The sequence below is a fragment of the Bradysia coprophila genome (assembly GCF_014529535.1).
Source record: "Bradysia coprophila strain Holo2 chromosome X unlocalized genomic scaffold, BU_Bcop_v1 contig_21, whole genome shotgun sequence".
In the NCBI taxonomy this organism is placed as follows: Eukaryota; Metazoa; Arthropoda; class Insecta; order Diptera; family Sciaridae; genus Bradysia; species Bradysia coprophila.
In genome coordinates this window covers 55,533-82,178 of record NW_023503309.1, presented here as the reverse complement: position 1 = coordinate 82,178, position 26,646 = coordinate 55,533, and the positions used below count along the sequence as shown (strand labels likewise).

At 37.7% G+C, this 26,646-nt stretch overlaps 1 protein-coding gene, 1 long non-coding RNA gene and 2 other non-coding genes across 4 annotated transcripts; 2 read left to right on the top strand and 2 right to left on the bottom strand.

The window, feature by feature from the left end:
- Positions 1 to 1,401: 1,401 nt before the first annotated feature.
- LOC119069019 lies at positions 1,402 to 24,175 on the bottom strand. The gene is made up of 3 exons (XR_005086263.1): positions 24,162 to 24,175; positions 22,774 to 22,785; positions 1,402 to 1,577 (listed from the first exon to the last, which is right to left on the bottom strand). It is a non-coding gene; the product is annotated as an uncharacterized LOC119069019 (long non-coding RNA).
- Trnaf-gaa lies at positions 5,443 to 5,515 on the top strand. Its single transcript has one exon. It is a non-coding gene; the product is annotated as a tRNA-Phe (tRNA).
- Trnaf-gaa lies at positions 22,664 to 22,736 on the bottom strand. Its single transcript has one exon. It is a non-coding gene; the product is annotated as a tRNA-Phe (tRNA).
- LOC119069018 lies at positions 24,129 to 25,122 on the top strand. Its single transcript, XM_037172892.1, has 3 exons — positions 24,129 to 24,491; positions 24,583 to 24,724; positions 24,788 to 25,122. Exons 1-3 carry the CDS (start codon positions 24,201 to 24,203, stop codon positions 24,859 to 24,861), a joined length of 507 nt encoding a protein of 168 aa, XP_037028787.1. The 5' UTR covers positions 24,129 to 24,200; the 3' UTR covers positions 24,862 to 25,122.
- The last annotated feature ends 1,524 nt before the right edge of the window (positions 25,123 to 26,646 follow it).

Sequence of the window (26,646 nt, the reverse complement as noted above, 5' to 3'; positions counted from 1 at the left end):
CAGCTTATGCTACAACAGTTAAGTGAAGAGGCAAACAAAGTTGGCCTCAAGATGAACTTATCGAAAACAAAAGTCATGACCAACATCGGGGACGATAGAGAAATCAAAATTGGTGACACTGTCATTGAACGAGTCGACAGCTACGTATATCTAGGACATAAGCTGAAGTTAGGTCTGGACAACCAAACTGCAGAAATAAGACGTAGGATTGGTCTTGCATGGGCAGCGTTCGGAAAACTCAGACTAATTTTCAAAAGTAAAATGAATAATAGTCTGAAACGCAAAGTTTTCGACACTTGTGTCCTTCCAGTGCTCACTTATGGAGCGGAAACGTTAACTTTAACGAAAGCATCCGAAGATAAATTGAGAGTGACACAAAGAGCCATGGAACGGAGTATGCTTGGAATAACACTCAGAGACAGAATGACGAATCAATGGATTCGACAACAAACCAGGGTCGTTGATGTCATGGAAAGAATAGCATCTCTGAAATGGAGCTGGGCGGGACATATTGCAAGAAGGACAGACGAACGTTGGACCAAAAAGATCATGAACTGGCGACCATATAAAAGACGAGCTATAGGTAGACCACCAGAGAGATGGACAAACGGAATTAAGAATATTGCAGGTACAAACTGGCAGCAAATGGCAATGGATCGTACGAAATGGAAAGAAGTTGGAGAGGCCTACATCCAGCAGTGGATAGAAACAGGCTGAAAAAGAAGAAGAAGAAGATAAGAAATCAATTCTTCAATTATTTTTAACCTGACCTGAAATGATTGTAAACTTGGAAATCGTTGACTGGATCAACCTGAAATAATCCGGCCAAGCAGATATAAAATCTTTGTCAAAATTCAAACATCTTCACGTATCGATCTGAAATCTTTCTTATCAATCCTGTTCCAACTATTGTGGGTTAAGCTTTCAATAGTGGAATTAAAGAAATGGATAGTGAGGTGAAGGTCTATTACCTACCGTTTAGTAAAAGTAATCGAAATAAAAACTCAAACAAACTTTTCCGTAGTCACGTTGTCGTTGTGTCACTGAACACAAAAAACCACCTCAAGGGGTAATTCTCGACTTCAACAAGTGGATCTTCAGGTCTACGATATTTTATTTCTCCTGTTTTGTCCAGAAAATGAAAACAATTAATCCCTTCCTGAGAATCAAGCTTTTGTGCCTCATATTTTGCCTAAAAAATATGTGGCAGCATAAAATATGAGTAAAATTCTAGGATCTAGTCGGTGGATCCTAAGGATGATGAGCTAGTATTCCCATCATCATATAATAGTATCGTTTGCCAAGCCTCAAAAATAATAATAACAATGTTCTGTGCTATAATTCTTTATGAAAACGCTTTCATTATCAATATTATACTACTCCCAGGTTTCATCTGAAATACCATTCCCTAACTTCTTCTGGAAGGTCCAGATCTCGATAACTAAGGGGAGGATCAGTCCAAAAACTTATTTGAATACCTACAGCACCATGTACTTGCATTTAACATTAAATTTAACGACAATTTAGAGGGCGCTATAATGGGAAACATTACGGGTCACTCTTTGGTTTCAATTAAACTTACATTGGTGTGGGTGTGTTGGAACTTATTGTTTAATTGTAATAGTTTGCGTTGATGGTATCAAAACGGATTGCACCGATGCAGTTCTATAATTTAGTCAACGCACTTCAAGCATGTGATACTCTAAATACAGTACTGGCTGAACCGGGATAGTGTATCAATCAAATTTTGGCACTATAAAAAATCTGGACAAAATTGTACTATATTCGGGAGCTGTAATTCGCAGCACTTTTGTTTGAAGTGCGTTGATTTAGTTCAATTATTAATATTTTTACATACTGGGAAATAACAATTGAATTCGTGGGAGATTATGAGCACGAGTTCATTGTTTTTTCAATTGTACTTTTTACATCATTACAAAAAGGAAATTTTCCTCTCATTTCTCGCGTACAAAAAACTTAGTGGAAACAAAAAATCTGGAATATCATAAAAATTATTTTAAAAACAAAAATCGACAAAATACAGCTAGCTACCGTCATTTGTATCTCAACGCGGTTACAAAATCAACAAAACTCAACAAAGATGACGTTACGAGGTAATCGCAAGTTGGTATCGACGTTACTTTATTGAGAATAACTCGTAACTCGAATAGTGCAGTCGCACATGTCGTGAAAAATTATTTCGATCGTGGCAGATCTTTTAATTTTTTGTTTATGTCGGATTGTTAAAAATGAAAGGTTTTTGCACTATTTTCTTCGCTGGAAAATGGTTTTTCCGGCCGGAAATTCATTTATACGAAATTTTGACCTTTAGAAATAATGTTACATTGTAGGAAAGGCTAGGTCTTTTGAGTAGAACAATTTAAATAGGGCTAAAACGTAGTATACGAAACCATCTGTGATTGGAGTCTTTTTTGGGAAGACGGGTATGGGGATGTCCCTCATGACGGTACAAAAAAGTTTCTTAACTTTCAATTTAGTTTCATACTAAAAGTGTTTTTTATAGTGTCGAGTCGATAGCTAAAAGTCCTGAAGCTATGAAATTCACCCTGATGGTTTAATTTTATTGACTGGCTGTATTTGACGGCAATGAAATAAACCAACCAGGTATGGTCTAATGTCACCTCGGAGGAAATAACGATTTGAAAAACGGATTCTAACGCACCCATTTTCATATTATTTTGACAAAAATAATGAGTGTGTTCAAGATAAATCAGCAGATTTTGAAAAATCGGCCATACCTGGTATGTACATTCATTGCTTGACGATGAATTTTTCTTGTCTTATTGCCTCAGGGAGGCTCCCCAGTTTTTTTCCTGTTTCATCACCCTCAGACTTTTACTTGTAATTGATACCAAATGGCAGTTTCATTTTATCGACTGGCCATACTTGGCGATTTGATTTGTTTGACTGGTGATAATTGGCGAATGGATTTCATTCACTGTCGATACTTGCCAAGTGCCTAGTGAATGAAATCCATTCGCCAAGTACCGCCAGCCAATAAAATCGAACCATACCTGTCGATACTTGTCAAGTGTCGCCAGTGATGTGAATGAAATAAATTCGCCAAGTATCGCCAGCCAGAAAACATATCTTTAGATTAGAGAGCTTACCTGCCATAAGCTTAACAGCTCTTCCTTTCCAAAAAGGATTTGATCGAGATTACCGCTCAATCAGCGGGTAGAACTACCTTTTTATGCCGGTGTTCATGCACCAACACTACCAAAGGTGAGGCCAGAGCCCATCTCAACCCTTACTGCACTTTCCCCGGGAGCAGTACCCCAGCGCATATCGCGCAATTGAACCGACAGCCACCACGTTTCAGCCAAGGATAGGCTCCTCAACCATCGCTGGGCCCGATACCGAGAGTTTCTCTGGTTCTCGGGGGGCTTCCAGCTCCCGTGGTACCGATACAAACCCTCGGGTAGGGTACCTGGTTGGTATGACCACTTCGGATGGAATCATGAACTCCCAGCTCCGATCGACTTGCATCAAATTCCGCGGGGTGGCAACGCCCCGAGGGAACTTCGTGGAATGGGCCGGGACTGCTCGGTTTAGAAGCAGAACCGACTTTTCCGTCAGTAATACTGACACCAGTAGTTCCCATTTTGCGGTTGGAGAGCATTTGGCGTTACCCAGGGTGCACGTGTATCAAAGATACGGACGCGCTCTCCGATACACCCCAGTATCGCCAGCCAATAAAATCTAACCGCCACGCATCGCCAGTCAATAAAATCGATTCACCAAGCATCACCCGCCATTAAAATCGAACTGACAAGTTTCGCCAGCTAATAATAAGTAATTGGTAAGTATCGCCAGCCAATAAAATCGATTCGCCAAGCATCGCCAGCCAGTAAAATCGAACCACTGAGTATCGCCAGTCAACAAAATAGTTAGAAATTTGATTTCAAGGGCTGGCGATATTTGGTGGTTGGATTTTTTTGGCTGGCAATACTTGTAGATTCGATTTTATTGGCTGGCGATACTTGGCGAATGGATTTCATTCACTGAAGGCACTTGCCAATAAAATCGAACTGACAAATATCGCCAGCTAATAATAAGGAACTGGTAAGTATCGCCAGCCAATGAAATCGATTCGCCAAACATGGCCAGCCAATAAAATCGAACCACCAAGTATCGCCAGTCAACAAAATAGTTAGAGGTTTGATTTTAATGGCTGGCGTAACTTGGTCGTTGGATTTTATTGGCTGGCGATACTTGGCTATTCACTGGCGACACTTGTCAAGTATCTACAATGAATGAAATCGATTCACCAAGCATCGCCAATCAATAAAGTCGAACCGTCAAGTATCGCCAGCCAATAAAATCAAACTGGCAAGTATTTTGTTGATCGATTTTATTGGCTGGCGATGCTTGGGTAATCGATTTTATTGACTGGCGATACTTGGTGGTTCGATTTTGTTGACTGACGATACTTGGCGATTCAATTTTTTATGCTGGCGATACTTGGTGGTTGGATTTTATTCACTGTCGATACTTGGAAATAGGAAAATGTGGTACTTTTTTAGGAACTGATGTGAAGATCGCGCAGAAACTTCTCATCACAATGTTAATCCAGAAATTACGTATTTTGAAGAAAAAAAAATTCTGATGAATCTGATCTAGTTGGGCTATAGAGAAGGTAAAGATAAAATCTCATGCGTTGAGTGTAAAATCTGGTTGTATCGGACAAGGAAACAGTGAGGTATGTTTGATGACTGCAAGGTAACACATAATTTTGCGTAACGAAAATTAAAATTTTTATTGAAAGAAGATTAAAATTATAAAACAAATCAAGAACCAAATCAACGTAAAAAATTTCACTCGTGCTTCAAGTTATCGTAAAAGCTATGTGCCTTTTTAGGCAATATAGCTTTTAAATCTTGGAGGTCGTTGTACCGTTTTTTGAAATTTTCAGTGGTTCTTTATAAAAGGGTTCTAGTTCTTCGTAGGTGCGAGTTGGTTTTTTCGGCTTACAGGGAAGAGTCTGTAAATTATGGTCAAAATCCGTTTTAAAGCTGATGGTACCATTCGGGTCGTAATGTATCATTCGCAAATCTTGAACCGTGTCGTCACCTACGCCTTTGCCCGGACGAATACTGTCGTATCTGAAGAGACGAGTGTCATTATAGTTTCGAAAATCTCCATGGTGTAGTGTTCTTGATCTTAATGGTAATGTCAGACGAGCTTTTTGTGTGATTGCAACATAATCCGAAGGCAAATTGATATTCCGGTTCTTTATTTTGTTTTCGATGAGGGCATGGACATTGTCTACCTCCATTTGGGTGTGACCAGTAGTGTGAAGTTGGGTGAGAAAACGTATGGAAGTTGAAAAAGTAAAACTTTTGAAAAAGTAAAACTTTTTTTATATGAAGAAAAAAAAATTTGTGAAATATTTTCGCTTTTTAATCTATATTTAAATGTCTCCTGGTAGCTCAATTGGGAGAGCGGTGGGTTGAAGACCCATAGGTTGTCGGTTCAAATCCGATCCGGGAGATTTTTTGTAATTTTTTGTACCTAAATGTTGCACCTCACGATTTATAAAACTTGATCTATTTCGGATAAGTTCAATAGGGTCAGTTTATGGTTCACTAAGAACTATACAGATTTATAAAACTTGATCTATTTCGAATAAGTTCTGTAGGGTTGGTTTATGGTTCACTAAAAACAGACAGATTTTCGAAAATCTGTCTATTTTGGATAAATTTGGCTTGGGCAGGTTATGGTTCACTTAAAACTAGACAGATTTATAAAACTCGATCTATTTCGGATAAGTTCAATAGGGTCAGCTTATGGTTCACTAAGAACTAGACAGATTTATAAAACTTGATCTATTTCGAATAAGTTCTGTAGGGTTGGTTTATGGTTCACTAAAAATAGACAGATTTTTCGAAAATCTGTCTATTTTGGATAAATTTGGCTTGGGCAGGTTATGGTTCACTTAAAACTAGACAGATTTATAAAACTCGATCTATTTCGGATAAGTTCAATAGGGTCAGTTTATGGTTCACTAAGAACTAGACAGATTTATAAAACTTGATCTATTTCGAATAAGTTCTGTAGGGTCGGTTTATGGTTCACTAAAAATAGACAGATTTTCGAAAATCTGTCTATTTTGGATAAATTTGGCTTGGGCAGGTTATGGTTCACTTAAAACTAGACAGATTTATAAAACTCGATCTATTTCGGATAATTTCAATAGGGTCAGTTTATGGTTCACTAAGAACTAGACAGATTTATAAAACTTGATCTATTTCGAATAAGTTCTGTAGGGTTGGTTTATGGTTCACTAAAAATAGACAGATTTTCGAAAATCTGTCTATTTTGGATAAATTTGGCTTGGGCAGGTTATGGTTCACTTAAAACTAGACAGATTTATAAAACTCGATCTATTTCGGATAAGTTCAATAGGGTCAGCTTATGGTTCACTAAGAACTAGACAGATTTATAAAACTTGATCTATTTCGAATAAGTTCTGTAGGGTTGGTTTATGGTTAACTAAAAATCGACAGATTTTCGAAAATCTGTCTATTTTGGATAAATTTGGCTTGGGCAGGTTATGGTTCACTTAAAACTAGACAGATTTATAAAACTTGATCTATTTCGGATAAGTTCAATAGGGTCAGTTTATGGTTCACTAAGAACTAGACAGATTTATAAAACTTGATCTATTTCGAATAAGTTCTGTAGGGTCGGTTTATGGTTCACTAAAAATAGACAGATTTTCGAAAATCTGTCTATTTTGGATAAATTTGGCTTGGGCAGGTTATGGTTCACTTAAAACTAGACAGATTTATAAAACTCGATCTATTTCGGATAAGTTCAATAGGGTCAGTTTATGGTTCACTAAGAACTAGACAGATTTATAAAACTTGATCTATTTCGAATAAGTTCTGTAGGGTTGGTTTATGGTTCACTAAAAATCGACAGATTTTCGAAAATCTGTCTATTTTGGATAAATTTGGCTTGGGCAGGTTATGGTTCACTTAAAACTAGACAGATTTATAAAACTCGATCTATTTCGGATAAGTTCAATAGGGTCAGTTTATGGTTCACTAAGAACTAGACAGATTTATAAAACTTGATCTATTTCGAATAATTTCTGTAGGGTCGGTTTATGGTTCACTAAAAATAGACAGATTTTCGAAAATCTGTCTATTTTGGATAAATTTGGCTTGGGCAGGATATGGTACACTAAAACTAGACAGATTTATAAAACTCGATCTATTTCGGATAAGTTCAATAGGGTCAGTTTATGGTTCATTAAAAACTAGACAGATTTATAAAACTTGATCTATTTCGAATAAGTTCTGTAGGGTCAGTTTATGGTTCAATAAAAATAGACAGATTTTTGAGAATCTGTCTATTTTGGATAAATTCGGCTTGATCAGGATATGGTACACTAAAACTAGACAGATTTATAAAACTTGATCTATTTCGGATAAGTTCAATAGGGTCAGTTTATGGTTCACTAAGAACTAGACAGATTTATAAAACTTGATCTATTTCGAATAAGTTCTGTAGGGTCGGTTTATGGTTCACTAAAAATAGACAGATTTTTGAGAATCTGTCTATTTTGGATAAATTCGGCTTGATCAGGATATGGTACACTAAAACTAGACAGATTTATATAACTCGATCTATTTCGAATAAGTTCTGTAGGGTCAGTTTATGATTCACTAAAAATAGACAGATTTTCGAAAATCTCTCTATTTTGGATAAATTTGGCTTGGGCAGGATATGGTACACTAAAACTAGACAGATTTATAAAACTCGATCTATTTCGGATAAGTTCAATAGGGTCAGTTTATGGTTCACTAAGAACTAGACAGATTTATAAAACTTGATCTATTTCGAATAAGTTCTGTAGGGTCGGTTTATGGTTCACTAAAAATAGACAGATTTTCGAAAATCTGTCTATTTTGGATAAATTTGGCTTGGGCAGGTTATGGTTCACTTAAAACTAGACAGATTTATATAACTTGATCTATTTCGAATAAGTTCTGTAGGGTCAGTTTATGATTCACTAAAAATAGACAGATTTTCGAAAATCTGTCTATTTTGGATAAATTTGGCTTGGCAGGATATGGTACACTAAAACTAGACAGATTTATAAAACTCGATCTATTTCGGATAAGTTCAATAGGGTCAGTTTATGGTTCACTAAGAACTAGACAGATTTATAAAACTTGATCTATTTCGAATAAGTTCTGTAGGGTCGGTTTATGGTTCACTAAAAATAGACAGATTTTCGAAAATCTGTCTATTTTGGATAAATTCGGCTTGATCAGGATATGGTACACTAAAACTAGACAGATTTATAAAACTTGATCTATTTCGAATAAGTTCTGTAGGGTCAGTTTATGGTTCAATAAAAATAGACAGATTTTTGAGAATCTGTCTATTTTGGATAAATTCGGCTTGATCAGGATATGGTACACTAAAAATAGACAGATTTATAAAACTTGACCTATTTCGAATAAGTTCTGTAGGGTCAGTTTATGGTTCACTAAAAATAGACAGATTTTCGAAAATCTGTCTATTTTGGATAAATTTGGCTTGGGCAGGTTATGGTTCACTTCAAACTAGACAGATTTAGAAAACTCGATCTATTTCGAATAAGTTCTGTAGGGTCAGTTTATGGTTCAATAAAAATAGACAGATTTTTGAGAATCTGTCTATTTTGGATAAATTCGGCTTGATCAGGATATGGTACACTAAAACTAGACAGATTTATATAACTTGATCTATTTCGAATAAGTTCTGTAGGGTCAGTTTATGATTCACTAAAAATAGACAGATTTTCGAAAATCTGTCTATTTTGGATAAATTTGGCTTGGGCAGGATATGGTACACTAAAACTAGACAGATTTATAAAACTCGATCTATTTCGGATAAGTTCAATAGGGTCAGTTTATGGTTCACTAAGAACTAGACAGATTTATAAAACTTGATCTATTTCGAATAAGTTCTGTAGGGTCAGTTTATGGTTCAATAAAAATAGACAGATTTTTGAGAATCTGTCTATTTTGGATAAATTCGGCTTGATCAGGATATGGTACACTAAAACTAGACAGATTTATATAACTTGATCTATTTCGAATAGGTTCTGTAGGGTCAGTTTATGGTTCACTAAAAATAGACAGATTTTTGAAAATCTGTCTATTTTGGATAAATTCGGCTTGGTCAGGATATGGTACACTAAAATTAGACAGATTTTAGAAAATCTGTCTATTTTGGATAAATTCGGCTTGGTCAGGATATGGTACACTAAAATTAGACAGATTTTAGAAAATCTGTCTATTTTGGATACATTCGGCTTTGTCAGGATATGGTACACTAAAAATAGACAGATTTATGAAAATCTGCTATTTTTGAATAAATACAAACGTTTGAAATTCACAAAACGAAAACCTTATTATATGAAAAAATGATTTGAATTTCATTGAAAACATTTTATATGAAGAAATTTTTTTGAATGTTTTTATACATATTGAATTTTAGGTTTTTTTAGTTACAACTCACTTGTAAGGTTTTTTTGGGTGTTGACTGTTAAAGACAATCAACCAACCGCCGTTGGATTATCAACCAGACAACTAGCAAGCAATCAAGCTGGTCGGCAGACCAGCAGGTCAGCAGACCAGCAGGTTAGCAAACCAGTTCGTGATCTGATCTGAGCAGACCAGCTCGTGATCTGATCTGAGCAGACCAGCTCGTGATCTGATCTGAGCAGACCAGCTCGTGATCTGATCTGAGCAGACCAGCTCGTGATCTAATCTGAGCAGACAAGCTCGTGATCTGATCTGAGCAGACCAGCTCGTGATCTAATCTGAGCAGACAAGCTCGTGATCTGATCTGAGCAGACCAGCTCGTGATCTCATTGGGAACTAGTCTGCTAGTCTGCTCAGATCAGATCACGAACTGGTTTGCTAACCTGCTGGTCTGCTGACCTGCTGGTCTGCCGACCAGCTTGATTGCTTGCTAGTTGTCTGGTTGATAATCCAACGGCGGTTGGTTGATTGTCTTTAACAGTCAACACCTAAAAAACCTTACAAGTGAGTTGTAACTAAAAAAACCTAAAATTCAATATGTATAAAAACATTCAAAAAAATTTCTTCATATAAAATGTTTTCAATGAAATTCAAATCATTTTTAGCCCCGTACGAAGTACTGGGGGCTTATAAGATTAATATGCCGTTTGTAACACGTCGAATTGGAAGCAGACAGTAAGGGCAAAGCTTTGGGTTATGTTCATAGATGACGAATCCGCAATAAAACAAGGCATCAGAACAGTCGGAGCGTTTGCTGCGACTTAGCCCCGTACAACCCGTAATCCAATTTTGTCCGCAACCATTATACGTCCGTAGCCCTAATAAGCTCGGAACCCTAATACGTCCACAACCCTCTAATGCGTATGTTACCAAAATGCAAGTCAAGTTGCGCATTGTCAAATTTACTGAAACTGTTCATTTTTAAAATTGCGCATAGCGCAATTACGAAAGCCCGTACGAAGTACCTTTCAAATAAAACCAACAATTTACGACATTTTTTTAGAAACCCAAAATTTTTTGCCAACTTTCCATTGGGTATTCAATTACCTCTCAAATGAAACAAAAACAAGCAAAATCGGTTGAGATTTACTCGATTTATGTGCAAAAAGCACTTAGGGCCGAGTAGCGGCCTCAAGATGAACTTATTGAAAACAAAAGTCATGACCAACATCGGGGACGATAGAGAAATCAAAATTGGTGACACTGTCATTGAACGAGTCGACAGCTACGTATATCTAGGACATAAACTGAAGTTAGGTCTGGACAACCAAACTGCAGAAATAAGACGTAGGATTGGTCTTGCATGGGCAGCGTTCGGAAAACTCAGACTAATTTTCAAAAGCAAAATGAATAATAGTCTGAAACGCAAAGTTTTCGACACTTGTGTCCTTCCAGTGCTCACTTATGGAGCGGAAACGTTAACTTTAACAAACGCATCCGAAGATAAATTGAGAGTGACACAAAGAGCCATGGAACGGAGTATGCTCGGAATAACACTCAGAGACAGAATGACGAATCAATGGATTCGACAACAAACCAGGGTCGTTGATGTCATGGAAAGAATAGCATCTCTGAAATGGAGCTGGGCGGGACATATTGCAAGAAGGACAGACGAACGTTGGACCAAAAAGATCATGAACTGGCGACCATATAAAAGACGAGCTATAGGTAGACCACCAGAGAGATGGACAAACGGAATTAAGAATATTGCAGGTACAAACTGGCAGCAAATGGCAATGGATCGTACGAAATGGAAAGAAGTTGGAGAGGCCTACATCCAGCAGTGGATAGAAACAGGCTGAAAAAGAAGAAGAAGAAGAAGCGGCCTTAGTGCAAGGGCCCAAATTTGAAACTTTTTTTGTCATCATTCTATTCGTCATTCAATTATCTCTCAAATGAAACAAAAACTAGCAAAATCGGATGAGATTTACTCGATTTATGTCCAAAAAACACTTAGGGCCGAGTAGCGGCCTTAGTCCAAGGGCCCAAATTTGAAACTTTTTTCGCCACGTTCTTTTCGGTATTCAATTAGACTCCATAAAAAACTAAATCTAGCAAAATCTGATGAGATTTACTCGATTTATGTGCAAAAAACACTTAGGGCCAAGCAGCGGCCTTAGTCCAAGAGCCCAAATTTGAAACTTTTTTCGCCACGTTCTTTTCGGTATTCAATTAGACTCCATAAAAAACTAAATCTAGCAAAATCGGATGAGATTTACTCGATTTATGTGCAAAAAACACTTAGGGCCGAGTAGCGGCCTTAGTCCAAGGGCCCAAATTTGAAACTTTTTTTGCCATCATTCTATTCGTCATTCAATTATCTCTCAAATGAAACAAAAACTAGCAAAATCGGATGAGATTTACTCGATTTATGTGCAAAAAACACTTAGGGCCGAGTAGCGGCCTTAGTCCAAGGGCCCTAATTTGAAACTTTTTTCGTCACGTTCTTTTCGGTATTCAATTACCTTCCATAAAAAACTAAAACTAGCCAAATCGGATGAGATTTACTCGATTTATGTGCAAAAAACAGTTAGGGCCGAGTAACGACCTTTGAGCCCTTCCAACAAGCCCACGTTGCATCTTACCCAAAAACAATGTTCAGCAACTTTGTTCTACTCGTCAATACCTTTCATTTAATATATCACAAGCAGCTATTGCGTGCATATTTCGGTAGATATCGTCGAAAGACTGAAAAACACCTATAGGGCCCTAGCTCTGGAAGGGCCGACCCTACCATGCCCATTTTCGAACTTGACCTTACTTTTGTCGATACCAATCGGGGAAAAAAAGAATTTTGAAAAAAGGTTGCGATTTACTCTAGCTAGAGGGGTCATGGACGGACGGACGGACGGACGGACGAGTTGCTGAACATTGTTTTTGTGTAGGATGCAACGCGAGCTTGTTGGGAGGGCTCAAAGGTCGTTACTCGGCCCTAAGTGTTTTTTCCACATAAATCGAGTAAATCTCATCCGATTTTGCCAGATTTAGTTTTTTATGGAAGGTAATTGAATACCGAAAAGAACGTGGCGAAAAAAGTTTCAAATTTGGGCCCTCGGACTAAGGCCGCTACTCGGCCCTAAGTGTTTTTTGCACATAAATCGAGTAAATCTCATCCGATTTTGCTAGATTTTGTTTTATTTGAGAGATAATTGAATACCGAATAGAATGATGGCAAAAAATGTTTCAAATTTGGGCCCTTGTACTAAGGCCGCTACTCGGCCCTAAGTGTTTTTTGCACATAAATCGAGTAAATCTCATCCGATTTTGCTAGATTTTGTTTCATTTGAGAGATAGTTGAATGCCGAATAGAATGATGGCAAAAAAAGTTTCAAATTTGGGCCCTTGGACTAAGGCCGCTACTCGGCCCTAAGTGTTTTTTGCACATAAATCGAGTAAATCTCATCCGATTTTGCTAGATTTAGTTTTTTATGGAAGGTAATTGAATACCGAAAAGAACGTGGCGAAAAAAGTTTAAAATTTGGGCCCTTGGACTAAGGCCGCTACTCGGCCCTAAGTGATTTTTGCACATAAATCGAGTAAATCTCATCCGATTTTGCTAGATTTAGTTTTTAGCCCCGTACGAAGTACTGGGGGCTTATAAGATTAATATGCCGTTTGTAACACGTCGAATTGGAAGCAGACAGTAAGGGCAAAGCTTTTGGTTATGTTCATAGATGACGAATCCGCAATAAAAACAAGGCATCAGAACAGTCGGAGCGTTTGCTGCGACTTAGCCCCGTACGACCCGTAATCCTATTTCGTTCGTAACCATAATACGTCCGTAGCCGTAATACGCCCGGAATCCTAATACGTCTACAACCCTCTAATGCGTCTGTTACCAAAATGCAAGTCAAGTTGGGCATGGTCAAATTTACTGAAAGTGTTCATTTTTAAAATTGCGCATAGCGCAATTACGAAAGCCCGTACGAAGTACCTCTCAAATAAAACCAACAATTTACGATATTATTTTCTATTGGGTATTCAATTATCTCTCAAATGAAACCAAAACTAGCAAAATCGGATGAGATTTACTCGATTTATGTGCAAAAAACACTTAGGGCCCAATAGCGGCCTTAGTCCAAGGGCCCAAATTTGAAACTTTTTTCGTCACGTTCTTTTCGGTATTCAATTACCTTCCATAAAAAACTAAATCTAGCAAAATCGGATAAGATTTACTCGATTTATGTGCAAAAAACACTTAGGGCCGAGTAGCGGCCTTAGTCCAAAGGCCCAAATTTGAAACTTTTTTTGCCATCATTCAATTCGGCATTCAATTATCTCTCAAATGAAACAAAATCTAGCAAAATCGGATGAGATTTACTCGATTTATGTGCAAAAAACACTTAGGGCCGAGTAGCGGCCTTAGTCCAAGGGCCCAAATTTGAAACTTTTGTCGCCACGTTCTTTTCGGTATTCAATTACCTTCCATAAAAAACTAAATCTAGCAAAATCGGATAAGATTTACTCGATTTATGTGCAAAAAACACTTAGGGCCGAGTAGCGGCCTTAGTCCAAGGGCCCAAATTTGAAACTTTTTTCGCCACGTTCTTTTCGGTATTCAATTACCTTCCAAAAAAAACTAAATCTGGCAAAATCGGATAAGATTTACTCGATTTATGTGCAAAAAACACTTAGGGCCGAGTAGCGGCCTTAGTCCAAGGGCCCAAATTTGAAACTTTTTTCGACACGTTCTTTTCGGTATTCAATTACCTTCCATAAAAAACTAAATCTGGCAAAATCGGATGAGATTTACTCGATTTATGTGGAAAAAACTCTTAGGGCCGAGTAACGACCTTTGAGCCCTACCAACAAGCTCGCGTTGCATCCTACACAAAAACAATGTTCAGCAACTTTGTTCTACTCGTCAATACCTTTCATTTGATATATCACAAGCATCTATTGCGTGCGTATTTCGGTAGATATCGTCGAAAGACTGAAAAACACCTATAGGGCCCTAGCTCTGGAAGGGCCGACCCTACCGTGCCCATTTTCGAACTTGACCTTACTTTTGTCGATACCAATCGGGGAAAAAAAGAATTTTGAAAAAAGGTTGTGATTTGCTCAAGCTAGAGGGGTCACGGACGGACGGACGGACATTTTTTTTATTGCGGATTCGTAGTCTATGAACATAACCAAATGCTTTGCCCTTACTGTCTGCTTCCAATTCGACGTGTTACAAACGGCATATTAATCTTATAAGCCCCCAGTACTTCGTACGGGGCTAAAAATGTCCGTCCGTCCGTGACCCCTCTAGCTTGAGCAAATCACAACCTTTTTTCAAAATTCTTTTTTTCCCCGATTGGTATCGACAAAAGTAAGGTCAAGTTCGAAAATGGGCATGGTAGGGTCGGCCCTTCCAGAGCTAGGGCCCTATAGGTGTTTCTCAGTCTTTCGACGATATCTACCGAAATACGCACGTAATAGCTGCTTGTGATATATCAAATGAAAGGTATTGACGAGTAGAACAAAGTTGCTGAACATTGTTTTTGTGTAGGATGCAACGCGAGCTTGTTGGGAGGGCTCAAAGGTCGTTACTCGGCCCTAAGTGTTTTTTCCACATAAATCGAGTAAATCTCATCCGATTTTGCTAGATTTTGTTTTATTTGAGAGATAATTGAATACCGAATAGAATGATGGCAAAAAATGTTTCAAATTTGGGCCCTTGGACTAAGGCCGCTACTCGGCCCTAAGTGTTTTTTGCACATAAATCGAGTAAATCTCATCCGATTTTGCTAGATTTTGTTTCATTTGAGAGATAGTTGAATGCCGAATAGAATGATGGCAAAAAAAGTTTCAAATTTGGGCCCTTGGACTAAGGCCGCTACTCGGCCCTAAGTGTTTTTTGCACATAAATCGAGTAAATCTCATCCGATTTTGCTAGATTTAGTTTTTTATGGAAGGTAATTGAATACCGAAAAGAACGTGGCGAAAAAAGTTTAAAATTTGGGCCCTTGGACTAAGGCCGCTACTCGGCCCTAAGTGTTTTTTGCACATAAATCGAGTAAATCTCATCCGATTTTGCTAGATTTAGTTTTTTATGGAAGGTAATTGAATACCGAAAAGAACGTGGCGAAAAATTTTTCAAATTTGGGCCCTTGGACTAAGGCCGCTACTCGGCCCTAAGTGTTTTTTGCACATAAATCGAGTAAATCTCATCCGATTTTGCTAGTTTTTGTTTCATTTGAGAGATAATTGAATGCCGAATAGAATGATGGCAAAAAAAGTTTCAAATTTGCGCCCTTGGACTAAGGCCGCTACTCGGCCCTAAGTGCTTTTTGCACATAAATCGAGTAAATCTCAACCGATTTTGCTAGTTTTTGTTTTATTTGAGAGGTAATTGAATACCCAATGGAAAGTTGGCAAAAAAATTTGGGTTTATAAAATAATGTCGTAAATTGTTGGTTTTATTTGAGAGGTACTTCGTACGGGCTTTCGTAATTGCGCTATGCGCAATTTTAAAAATGAACACTTTCAGTAAATTTGACCATGCCCAACTTGACTTGCATTTTGGTAACAGACGCATTAGAGGGTTGTAGACGTATTAGGGTTCCGGGCGTATTACGGCTACGGACGTATTATGGTTACGGACGAAATAGGATTACGGATCGTACGGGGCTAAGTCGCAGCAAACGCTCCGACTGTTCTGATGCCTTGTTTCATATAATAAGGTTTTCGTTTTGTGAATTTCAAACGTTTGTATTTATTCAAAAATAGCAGATTTTCATAAATCTGTCTAGTTTTAGTGTACCATATCCTGATCAAGCCGAATTTATCCAAAATAGACAGATTCTCAAAAATCTGTCTATTTTTATTGAACCATAAACTGACCCTACAGAACTTATTCGAAATAGATCAAGTTTTATAAATCTGTCTAGTTTTTAGTGAACCATAAACTGACCCTATTGAACTTATCCGAAATAGATCGAGTTTTCTAAATCTGTCTAGTTTGAAGTGAACCATAACCTGCCCAAGCCAAATTTATCCAAAATAGACAGATTTTCGAAAATCTGTCTATTTTTAGTGAACCATAAACTGACCCTACAGAACTTATTCGAAATAGGTCAAGTTTTATAAATCTGTCTATTTTTAGTGTACCATATCCTGATCAAGCCGAATTTATCCAAAATAGACAGATTCTCAAAAATCTGTCTATTTTTATTGAACCATAAACTGACCCTATTGAACTTATCCGAGTTTCATAAATCTGTCTAGTTTTAAGTGAACCATAACCTGTCCAAGCCAAATTTATCCAAAATAGACAGATTTTCGAAAATCTGTCTATTTTTAGTGAACCATAAACCGACCCTACAGAACTTATTCGAAATAGATCAAGTTTTATAAATCTGTCTAGTTCTTAGTGAACCATAAACTGACCCTATTGAACTTATCCGAAATAGATCGAGTTTTATAAATCTGTCTAGTTTTAGTGTACCATATCCTGCCCAAGCCAAATTTATCCAAAATAGACAGATTTTCGAAAATCTGTCTATTTTTAGTGAATCATAAACTGACCCTACAGAACTTATTCGAAATAGATCAAGTTTTATAAATCTGTCTAGTTCTTAGTAAACCATAAACTGACCCTATTGAACTTATCCGAAATAGATCGAGTTTTATAAATCTGTCTAGTTTTAGTGTACCATATCCTGCCCAAGCCAAATTTATCCAAAATAGACAGATTTTCGAAAATCTGTCTATTTTTAGTGAATCATAAACTGACCCTACAGAACTTATTCGAAATAGATCAAGTTATATAAATCTGTCTAGTTTTAGTGTACCATATCCTGATCAAGCCGAATTTATCCAAAATAGACAGATTCTCAAAAATCTGTCTATTTTTATTGAACCATAAACTGACCCTACAGAACTTATTCGAAATAGATCAAGTTATATAAATCTGTCTAGTTTTAAGTGAACCATAACCTGCCCAAGCCAAATTTATCCAAAATAGACAGATTTTCGAAAATCTGTCTATTTTTAGTGAACCATAAACCGACCCTACAGAACTTATTCGAAATAGATCAAGTTTTATAAATCTGTCTAGTTCTTAGTGAACCATAAACTGACCATATTGAACTTATCCGAAATAGATCGAGTTTTATAAATCTGTCTAGTTTTAGTGTACCATATCCTGCCCAAGCCACATTTATCCAAAATAGACAGATTTTCGAAAATCTGTCTATTTTTAGTGAATCATAAACTGACCCTACAGTACTTATTCGAAATAGATCAAGTTATATAAATCTGTCTAGTTTTAGTGTACCATATCCTGATCAAGCCGAATTTATCCAAATAGACAGATTCTCAAAAATCTGTCTATTTTTATTGAACCATAAACTGACCCTACAGAACTTATTCGAAATAGATCAAGTTTTATAAATCTGTCTATTTTTAGTGTACCATATCCTGATCAAGCCGAATTTATCCAAAATAGACAGATTCTCAAAAATCTGTCTATTTTTATTGAACCATAAACTGACCCTATTGAACTTATTCGAAATAGATCAAGTTATATAAATCTGTCTAGTTTTAAGTGAACCATAACCTGCCCAAGCCAAATTTATCCAAAATAGACAGATTTTCGAAAATCTGTCTATTTTTAGTGAACCATAAACCGACCCTACAGAACTTATTCGAAATAGATCAAGTTTTATAAATCTGTCTAGTTCTTAGTGAACCATAAACTGACCCTATTGAACTTATCCGAAATAGATCAAGTTTTATAAATCTGTCTAGTTTTTAATGAACCATAAACTGACCCTATTGAACTTATCCGAAATAGATCGAGTTTTCTAAATCTGTCTAGTTTGAAGTGAACCATAACCTGCCCAAGCCAAATTTATCCAAAATAGACAGATTTTCGAAAATCTGTCTATTTTTAGTGAACCATAAACTGACCCTACAGAACTTATTCGAAATAGGTCAAGTTTTATAAATCTGTCTATTTTTAGTGTACCATATCCTGATCAAGCCGAATTTATCCAAAATAGACAGATTTTCAAAAATCTGTCTATTTTTATTGAACGATAAACTGACCCTATTGAACTTATCCGAAATAGATCGAGTTTCATAAATCTGTCTAGTTTTAAGTGAACCATAACCTGTCCAAGCCAAATTTATCCAAAATAGACAGATTTTCGAAAATCTGTCTATTTTTAGTGAACCATAAACCGACCCTACAGAACTTATTCGAAATAGATCAAGTTTTATAAATCTGTCTAGTTCTTAGTGAACCATAAACTGGCCCTATTGAACTTATCCGAAATAGATCGAGTTTTATAAATCTGTCTAGTTTTAAGTGAACCATAACCTGCCCAAGCCAAATTTATCCAAAATAGACAGATTTTCGAAAATCTGTCTATTTTTCTTCTTCTTTTTCAGCCTGTTTCGATCCACTGCTGGATGTAGGCCTCTCCAACTTCTTTCCATTTCGTACGATCCATTGCCATTTGCTGCCAGTTTGTACCTGCAATATTCTTAATTCCGTTTGTCCATCTCTCTGGTGGTCTACCTGTAGCTCGTCTTTTATATGGTCGCCAGTTCATGATCTTTTTGGTCCAACGTTCGTCTGTCCTTCTTGCAATATGTCCCGCCCAGCTCCATTTCAGAGATGCTATTCTTTCCATGACATCAACGACCCTGGTTTGTTGTCGAATCCATTGATTCGTCATTCTGTCTCTGAGTGTTATTCCAAGCATACTCCGTTCCATGGCTCTTTGTGTCACTCTCAATTTATCTTCGGATGCTTTTGTTAAAGTTAACGTTTCCGCTCCATAAGTGAGCACTGGAAGGACACAAGTGTCGAAAACTTTGCGTTTCAGACTATTATTCATTTTGCTTTTGAAAATTAGTCTGAGTTTTCCGAACGCTGCCCATGCAAGACCAATCCTACGTCTTATTTCTGCAGTTTGGTTGTCCAGACCTAACTTCAGTTTATGTCCTAGATATACATAGCTGTCGACTCGTTCAATGACAGTGTCACCAATTTTGATTTCTCTATCGTCCCCGATGTTGGTCATGACTTTTGTTTTCGATAAGTTCATCTTGAGGCCAACTTTGCTCGCCTCTTCACTTAACTGTTGTAGCATAAGCTGAGCCTGACCTAGATTCGCTGCTATCGGTACAATGTCATCAGCGAAGCGGAGATTGCTCAGGTACTCTCCATTTATCTTTATTCCCATTTTACTCCAGTTTAACTTCTTAAAAATACTCTGCAGAATCGCCGTGAATAATTTCGGTGAAATGGTGTCACCCTGCCTTACACCTCGGCCAATTCTGAATTTCTCCGTGCTCTTATGAAGTTTTATACATGAAGTAGCATTTTTGTACACATATCGAATTGTGTTGGAGTACCTTGAGTCTACTCTACATTCGTCTAATGCGTCCAATATCGACCATGTTTCCACTGAATCGAAAGCTTTTTCGAAGTCTATGAATAGCAAGACTATGTCGATGTTGTATTCACGACACTTCTCAATAAGCGTTCTCATCACCTGCAAATGGTCGTTTGTGCTGAAACCAGATCTGAAAGCAGCTTGTTCAACAGGTTGGTAGAAGTCGAACTTGTTAGTGTTCCTCTTCGTAATGATTTTCATAAACAACTTGTAGAGTGTTGACAATAGGCTTATGGGTCGGTAATTTTCCAGCTTTGTTATGTCTCCTTTTTTATGCAGCAATGTAATTACCGCATTTTCCCAGGCTTCTGGTACTTCTTCCCATTGGAGACATTGATTAAACAAAGCCGTGATTGCCTTTAATAAGGAGTCTCCACCCAGTTTAATGGCTTCCACTGGAACACCATCTTCTCCGGGAGACTTTTTGTTTTTCATCTCGGCTACTGCGGCCTTGACTTCATCAACAGTTATGTCGGGCATATACTCCGATCCCACGTTTCTTATTATTGGTCTATCTTCGGTTTCTTCCGTTGGGCTCTGTCTTGCTGAAGAAAACAAATTCTCATAAAATTCTGTTGCAATGTTTAATATCGCATTTCGATCCGTTTGGATCGTTCCTGTTTTGTCTCTTAATTTGAAGATTTCTTTTTTGGCGTTTGTCATTTTTCTCCGTAGGACTTTCATATTGCAGTTAGCTTCAATTATGTTTTGAGCCAATTGGACATTATATTTTCTTTCATCTGATCTCCTTGCTTTGTTGATACTTTTAGACAGGTTCCGGTATTCCACCGAATCTCGTCCTCCGTTTTTTACCAACTCTGCTCTGCTTGCGATCAGGTCTAATGTTTCTCTGCTGAGTTTTGATTCTTTCTCTTGGACGGATTTGCATTTGGATTTCATGAAACCCATTATTGTATCGACGATTTTGGTATTCAATTCGTCCAATGTTTCACATTGATTGTTGACGTTATCTAATTCGGCAGTCATTTTCGTGGCAAATTCTTCATTTTGTGTGTAAAGCCGTTGTACGTCAATCCTTTCACTTTTTTGAACTAGTTGTGATCTTTGAAATCTGGTATTTAACGTGACTCTTGCACGAACCATTCGGTGATCACTACCGGTTGAAAAATTGTTTAGGACCGTAACGTTCTTAACGGTTGACTTACAGCCAGTTATGATGTAATCGATCTCATTTTTCGTTACACCATCTGCACTAGCCCAAGTCCATTTCCGTTGAGGCTTTCCTGCAAAAAATGAATTCATTGCGTACAAATTGTGTTGCTGTAAGAAGTTGAGTAAAGTATTTCCACGCTCATTTCTTTGGTCGTTGCTAAAACTACCAACAGAAACTTCGGAGTCTTCTTCTCGTTTTCCCAGCTTCGCATTGAAATCACCGATTAGATATTGGTAATGTGAAGGGTTTTCGTCCAGAGCTTTCTCGACATCTTCATAGAATCTTTCTACTTCTTCGTCATCATGGGTGGACGTGGGTGCGTAAACCTGAATTAATTTGACACTGTATCTGTTATTTATCTTCAGGCTTACGTATATCACTCGATCGGATATGCTTTTCGTGTGAATTATGCGATCCGACCACCGCTTGTTTATGAACAATCCGACACCGTGCATCAGCATCTGACTGTCACTTCCTCGGTAGAAGAATGTATGCCCTGATTGTAATTTCAGGCATTCCTCTCCAGGTTTTCTCACTTCGCTCACTCCCACAACATCCCATTTTATCTCTTCTAGCTCTTCTTCCATTTCTTGCATTTTTTGTCTTGACGACAATGTTCTGGCATTATATGTGGCAATGTATAATTCGTTATGGCTTCGTTTGAAGGTTTTTAGCATTAAAACACCACGCTTGCTACTGCGGGTTGGTGAGTATGAAAGCTTTACTTTGCTCGCCCCCGGTAATCCTCGAGCTCTGACCCGCACATTTCTGCACGTTCCGGGACCACCGTGCCTATCAAAGTGCACAGAGCCCGACGGGGTAGTGTCACTCTTTTTGAACATTCTTTTCCATAAAGCTTTGCCCATTCTTTTGAACCTATCTGAGCAAAAGGTTATTCGTCCTTCTAAAGCTTAACCTAGTAGCTAATAAGAATTCTGGGATCGTTCTATCCTTTGGCTTTCTGATCGTGTTGTTTCACCTCAACGTTGGTCCCTTAACCCCAATTCTTTCGGCTTCCAGCTCACGATTCATTCAACCTTAAGATTGATCTATCTAATCCTATCTTATCTACTGCTACGTCCTCGTTAAACTTCATTCCCTCCACTCTTTTTCAAACTGGCTTGGGACAGTCTTTGGCGGTGTCTATTTTTAGTGAACCATAAACCAACCCTACAAAACTTATTCGAAATAGATCAAGTTTTATAAATCTGTCTAGTTCTTAGTGAACCATAAACTGACCCTATTGAACTTATCCGAAATAGATCGAGTTTTATAAATCTGTCTAGTTTTAAGTGAACCATAACCTGCCCAAGCCAAATTTATCCAAAATAGACAGATTTTCGAAAATCTGTCGATTTTTAGTGAACCATAAACCAACCCTACAGAACTTATTCGAAATAGATCAAGTTTTATAAATCTGTCTAGTTCTTAGTGAATCATAAACTGACCCTATTGAACTTATCCGAAATAGATCAAGTTTTATAAATCGTGAGGTGCAACATTTAGGTAAAAAAAATTACAAAAAATCTCCCGGATCGGATTTGAACCGACAACCTATGGGTCTTCAACCCACCGCTCTCCCAATTGAGCTACCAGGAGACATTTAAATATAGATTAAAAAGCGAAAATATTTCACAAATTTTTTTTTCTTCATATAAAAAAAGTTTTACTTTTTCAACTTCCATACGTTTTCTCACCCAACTTCACACTACTGTGACCCTTCACCAAAAACTTTTGTTGAACGGTTTTCTTATATCGAACTGCATAGTCCAGCAACGCATTCGACAAAATTTGATTTCGATTCTGATAACAACAGCCATCAGACCATACGATTACTGGCAAGTCATCGATGCAGTTCTCACTGAGGTAGTCAATCGCACATGTCACAAACATTGATGAGTCCATACCTCCATCTGCCTCATGCCACCAGTTACATAAACAGTCAGTTGATTTGAGATCGTAGATACTGAAGTTATGGTTCTTCAACTTTGATTTGTAATACATTATACCCGACTTGTTTGCAGGTGCCAATTTGACGGCCTCGACATCCCAAACCAGTACATGAGCTTCTCCACCAATTGCTTTCTTTTTGTCATTGTCTTTCTCGTCACGGGCTCGATTCTTGTCCAAAATGTGCTTGTTGTATACCTCAGCCGAAATATTACCGACGGAGTGGGACACACACAAATCACACTGATCCTTTTTTGGTTGAAAGAGGCCCAGTTTCAAGTCTTTGAAAGTTTCAGTAAAGTATCCATAACTTAAACTGTTGCTTTCCGATTGATCTGTCGCACTGTTTCGCTGGCTGATGATATCAATTGATTCATTGAAAATGTCGTACAATTCGTTCACTCTATCATTGGATTGAGTGCTGCAAGCAATTTGGTCGCTCGTCATATTTGATTCGTTGCTACCTCCACTCAATTCGTTACAGCACATCTGGTAGAAACGATAAAGCTGTGCTAGCGATTGAAAATTCGGCTCGATGTATTTCTTGTCAGTTCTTGCACGGCAGTAGTGAGACGGCATCTTTGGCAAATCGTCGAAAAATTGATGAAGAAAGTCCTTTCTTTTCTTATCAGCCAAAGCCTTATCGCAAAGAGGTCTAATTTCTTTACGACGAGCATTCAGAATTTTTTTCGCAGGTATTATACCGTTCACACTTATTTTTAACCAATTTCCGACCATCCATTCGTTTAGGCCCAAAGACGACAAAAAGAATTTCTTATAGACCTGGAGGAATATTCTTCGTCAATGTTAACAGAGTACCAACTGCAACTGTCAATGAGCTGTATCACATTATCATGATTTCAAAAGGTACTAGAGCTCATACATATAATGTTTTTGAAAAGTCGTTTCAGAAAGCGACTTTATGTAGCACTTCAAGCTCTGTCAGCTTCTTTACATGTGTATGATACTATGATAGTTATATGTGTTTACTGTTTACACATCGATAAAATGTCATAATTTTGAATTTTAAAACCAAAAACATTCTTTCGCTAAACATCGCATTAACCGTATTACGTTTAAATTTTATCCACTAGCTTACCATTACTATACGCTATGGAGCTCAGTGATATCGAAATATCGTACGGTGAGGAGTATCTACAGGAATTTTTTATTAGCGACATTGAGCAACAAGTCGGTTTTTGTGGTGAAATTTATGCAGAAAAAGGCTTTAATGACGAGAACGGTCATATTGTATGTGAAGATAACGTGACTGACCAACCAAAACTACCTACCAAAACAAAGAAATCGAAACGACGAGCCAGTCTTACTGAATTTAGCGATTCCACTACGACTAAACGTAAAAATGAGTGTGCGAAACGCGAGCTGAACAGCATTGTCAATCAGGTATTTTTTGTTATTTCAAGGCCGGCATCTGCCATCCCCCGAAGATGTTCTCAGATTTTTTTATCTTTCGGAAAAATTGTTTCTTCCGTAGCTTGGAAAGATTGACTGCCAGCTCAACACAAATGGCGACAGGTCCCGCGTTGACATACATTTTTACGCCAAATTTACCAGCTTTAAGTCGAACCGCGAATGTACTTTTAAGTATCCTCATGAATTTGCTGGACTCACTGATGGTACATCACCGAAAATACCGATCTATACGTTCAAGGCTCTACTTTTACATGTTACAATTATAGCACAAGCTGTTCTACCGCGAAACGGTTGCATGGAAAATTCGTGTGCGTTCGGAAACAAAGATCGAAATGTCTAGGTTAACTGTTCGTACAGTAGTCACGATGGACAAGGTTGTTTGTATCGAGTTCATGCACCGTGCATTGGGTTCCCTAAATTGGAAGAAGACAACATTAAGCTGCTGGACGGATGGTGTTGTCCACAGCACATCGAAGTCATGATGAACCAAAAGTAACCAAATTTGTCACTTGAACAAGATGTTTATGAATATGAAGAAATGCAAAAAACCTGAATTCGACTACTTTCTAAAGAGTGTACTCTCACTAGGAAGCTGCTCTATTTATCCTCTATTTATCCGACGGCTTCAGGTCGGACTTTTGGTTTCTTTCTGTAGATATTTTGGTAAGTATCAGGCTGAAGATTAATTTTTGATATTGAAAAATTCGGGTGTACTTCGAAACCGCGTAAGCTTGCGGAACGTTAAACACATTGGGGATGTTAAACAGCCTACCGAATTCGGACACATAACTTTTTTCCGACCTCAATTACCTTTCTAATGACATGACTCTCTACGGCCGAGTAGCCACATATAAGCTCACTCCAAGAGAGCTAGCTCACGCTTCTGTAAACCGAATTCCATGAACTTTTTTTCCCTGATTCGTACGGTCAATACCTATCTAATAAAGCAAAATCCATCGAAATCCATTCAAATTTGGCCAACCTACGGTCAATACCTATCTAATAAAGCAAAATCCATCGAAATCCATTCAAATTTGGCCAACCTACGGTCAATACCTATCTAATAAAGCAAAATCCATCGAAATCCATTCAAATTTGGCCAACCTACAAGCAAAAACGGCTTGCCACCCTGTACCTAGTTCACTACAAGGGGTCTAACTAACGAGTCGATCATCCGATTTCCATAATCTTTTTTTTCGTCGATCGGTATTGTAAATACCTTTTATTTGACGTATCACTTACATGTTTAGCCTTTCAATGGCCGCAGATATCTTCGGAAAACGTTAAATCAGTTATGGGGCCCCAGCTCGGGAGGGGTCGACCCAAAATTGCCCATCTTCGAACTTAGCCTCACTATTTCGACTATATTTGAGGGGAAAAAAATTTTTTGAAATCGGATTTGATTTACTCAAGATATCGACGTGACAGACGGACGGACAGACGGACGGACGGACGGACAAAATTTTTATTGCGGATTCGTTATCTATGAACATAGGCAAACACTTTGCCCTTACCGTCTGCTTCGAATTCCATCAATTACACACGGCATCGTAATCCCATTAGCCCCTTCGTACTTCGTACGGGGCTAAAAATTGGAAATTCTAAATGGTCTTACACTCAGCGACGGATAATTAGATGTAGGAAATTGTCGGATGGCAAAAAATCTACCGACTCGGTCGAACAGTGTGTACGCGCATTTTTATTCAGAGATGTGACAGTGTAAAAGTCGTTTCTAGGAGCGACCCTTGTAAAGCATGAATAGAACGCTAGTCTTAATTTGTGATGAATTTTTCGTAACTAAAACTCACGCGCGTTTTGTATAATTATTTTTAACCTTTTCACAAATAAACGTTCGGTTAACATGAGTCTCAATAATGTGAAATTATCCGGAAGCGAAAAATCAAAGGTAAAAAGTTAAAATTGTGTTTTTTATATATGTCCGTCTAGTTAGACTCGCATTGAATTAAAGTGATGCGTTATGCTTAAGCAGTAGCTAATATCTATTAAACCTTTGTAGCGGGGCCCCAGAGTAAATGGAGTTCAAAAGAACTTGTTAGTGAAGATGATCGAAAACTATTTTATTCGCAAAAAGGGCCACAGCACAGATGTTAACTTTGAAACAATC

Bases quoted from the DNA above. Each gene is read 5' to 3' on its own strand.
- LOC119069018 (XM_037172892.1), top strand. From the start codon at position 24,201: ATGGAGCTCAGTGATATCGAAATATCGTACGGTGAGGAGTATCTACAG. The intron at 24,492-24,582 runs GTATTTTTTGTT...TTTCTTCCGTAG, and splicing joins TGAACAGCATTGTCAATCAG to CTTGGAAAGATTGACTGCCA. The intron at 24,725-24,787 runs GTACATCACCGA...TTACAATTATAG, and splicing joins ATTTGCTGGACTCACTGATG to CACAAGCTGTTCTACCGCGA.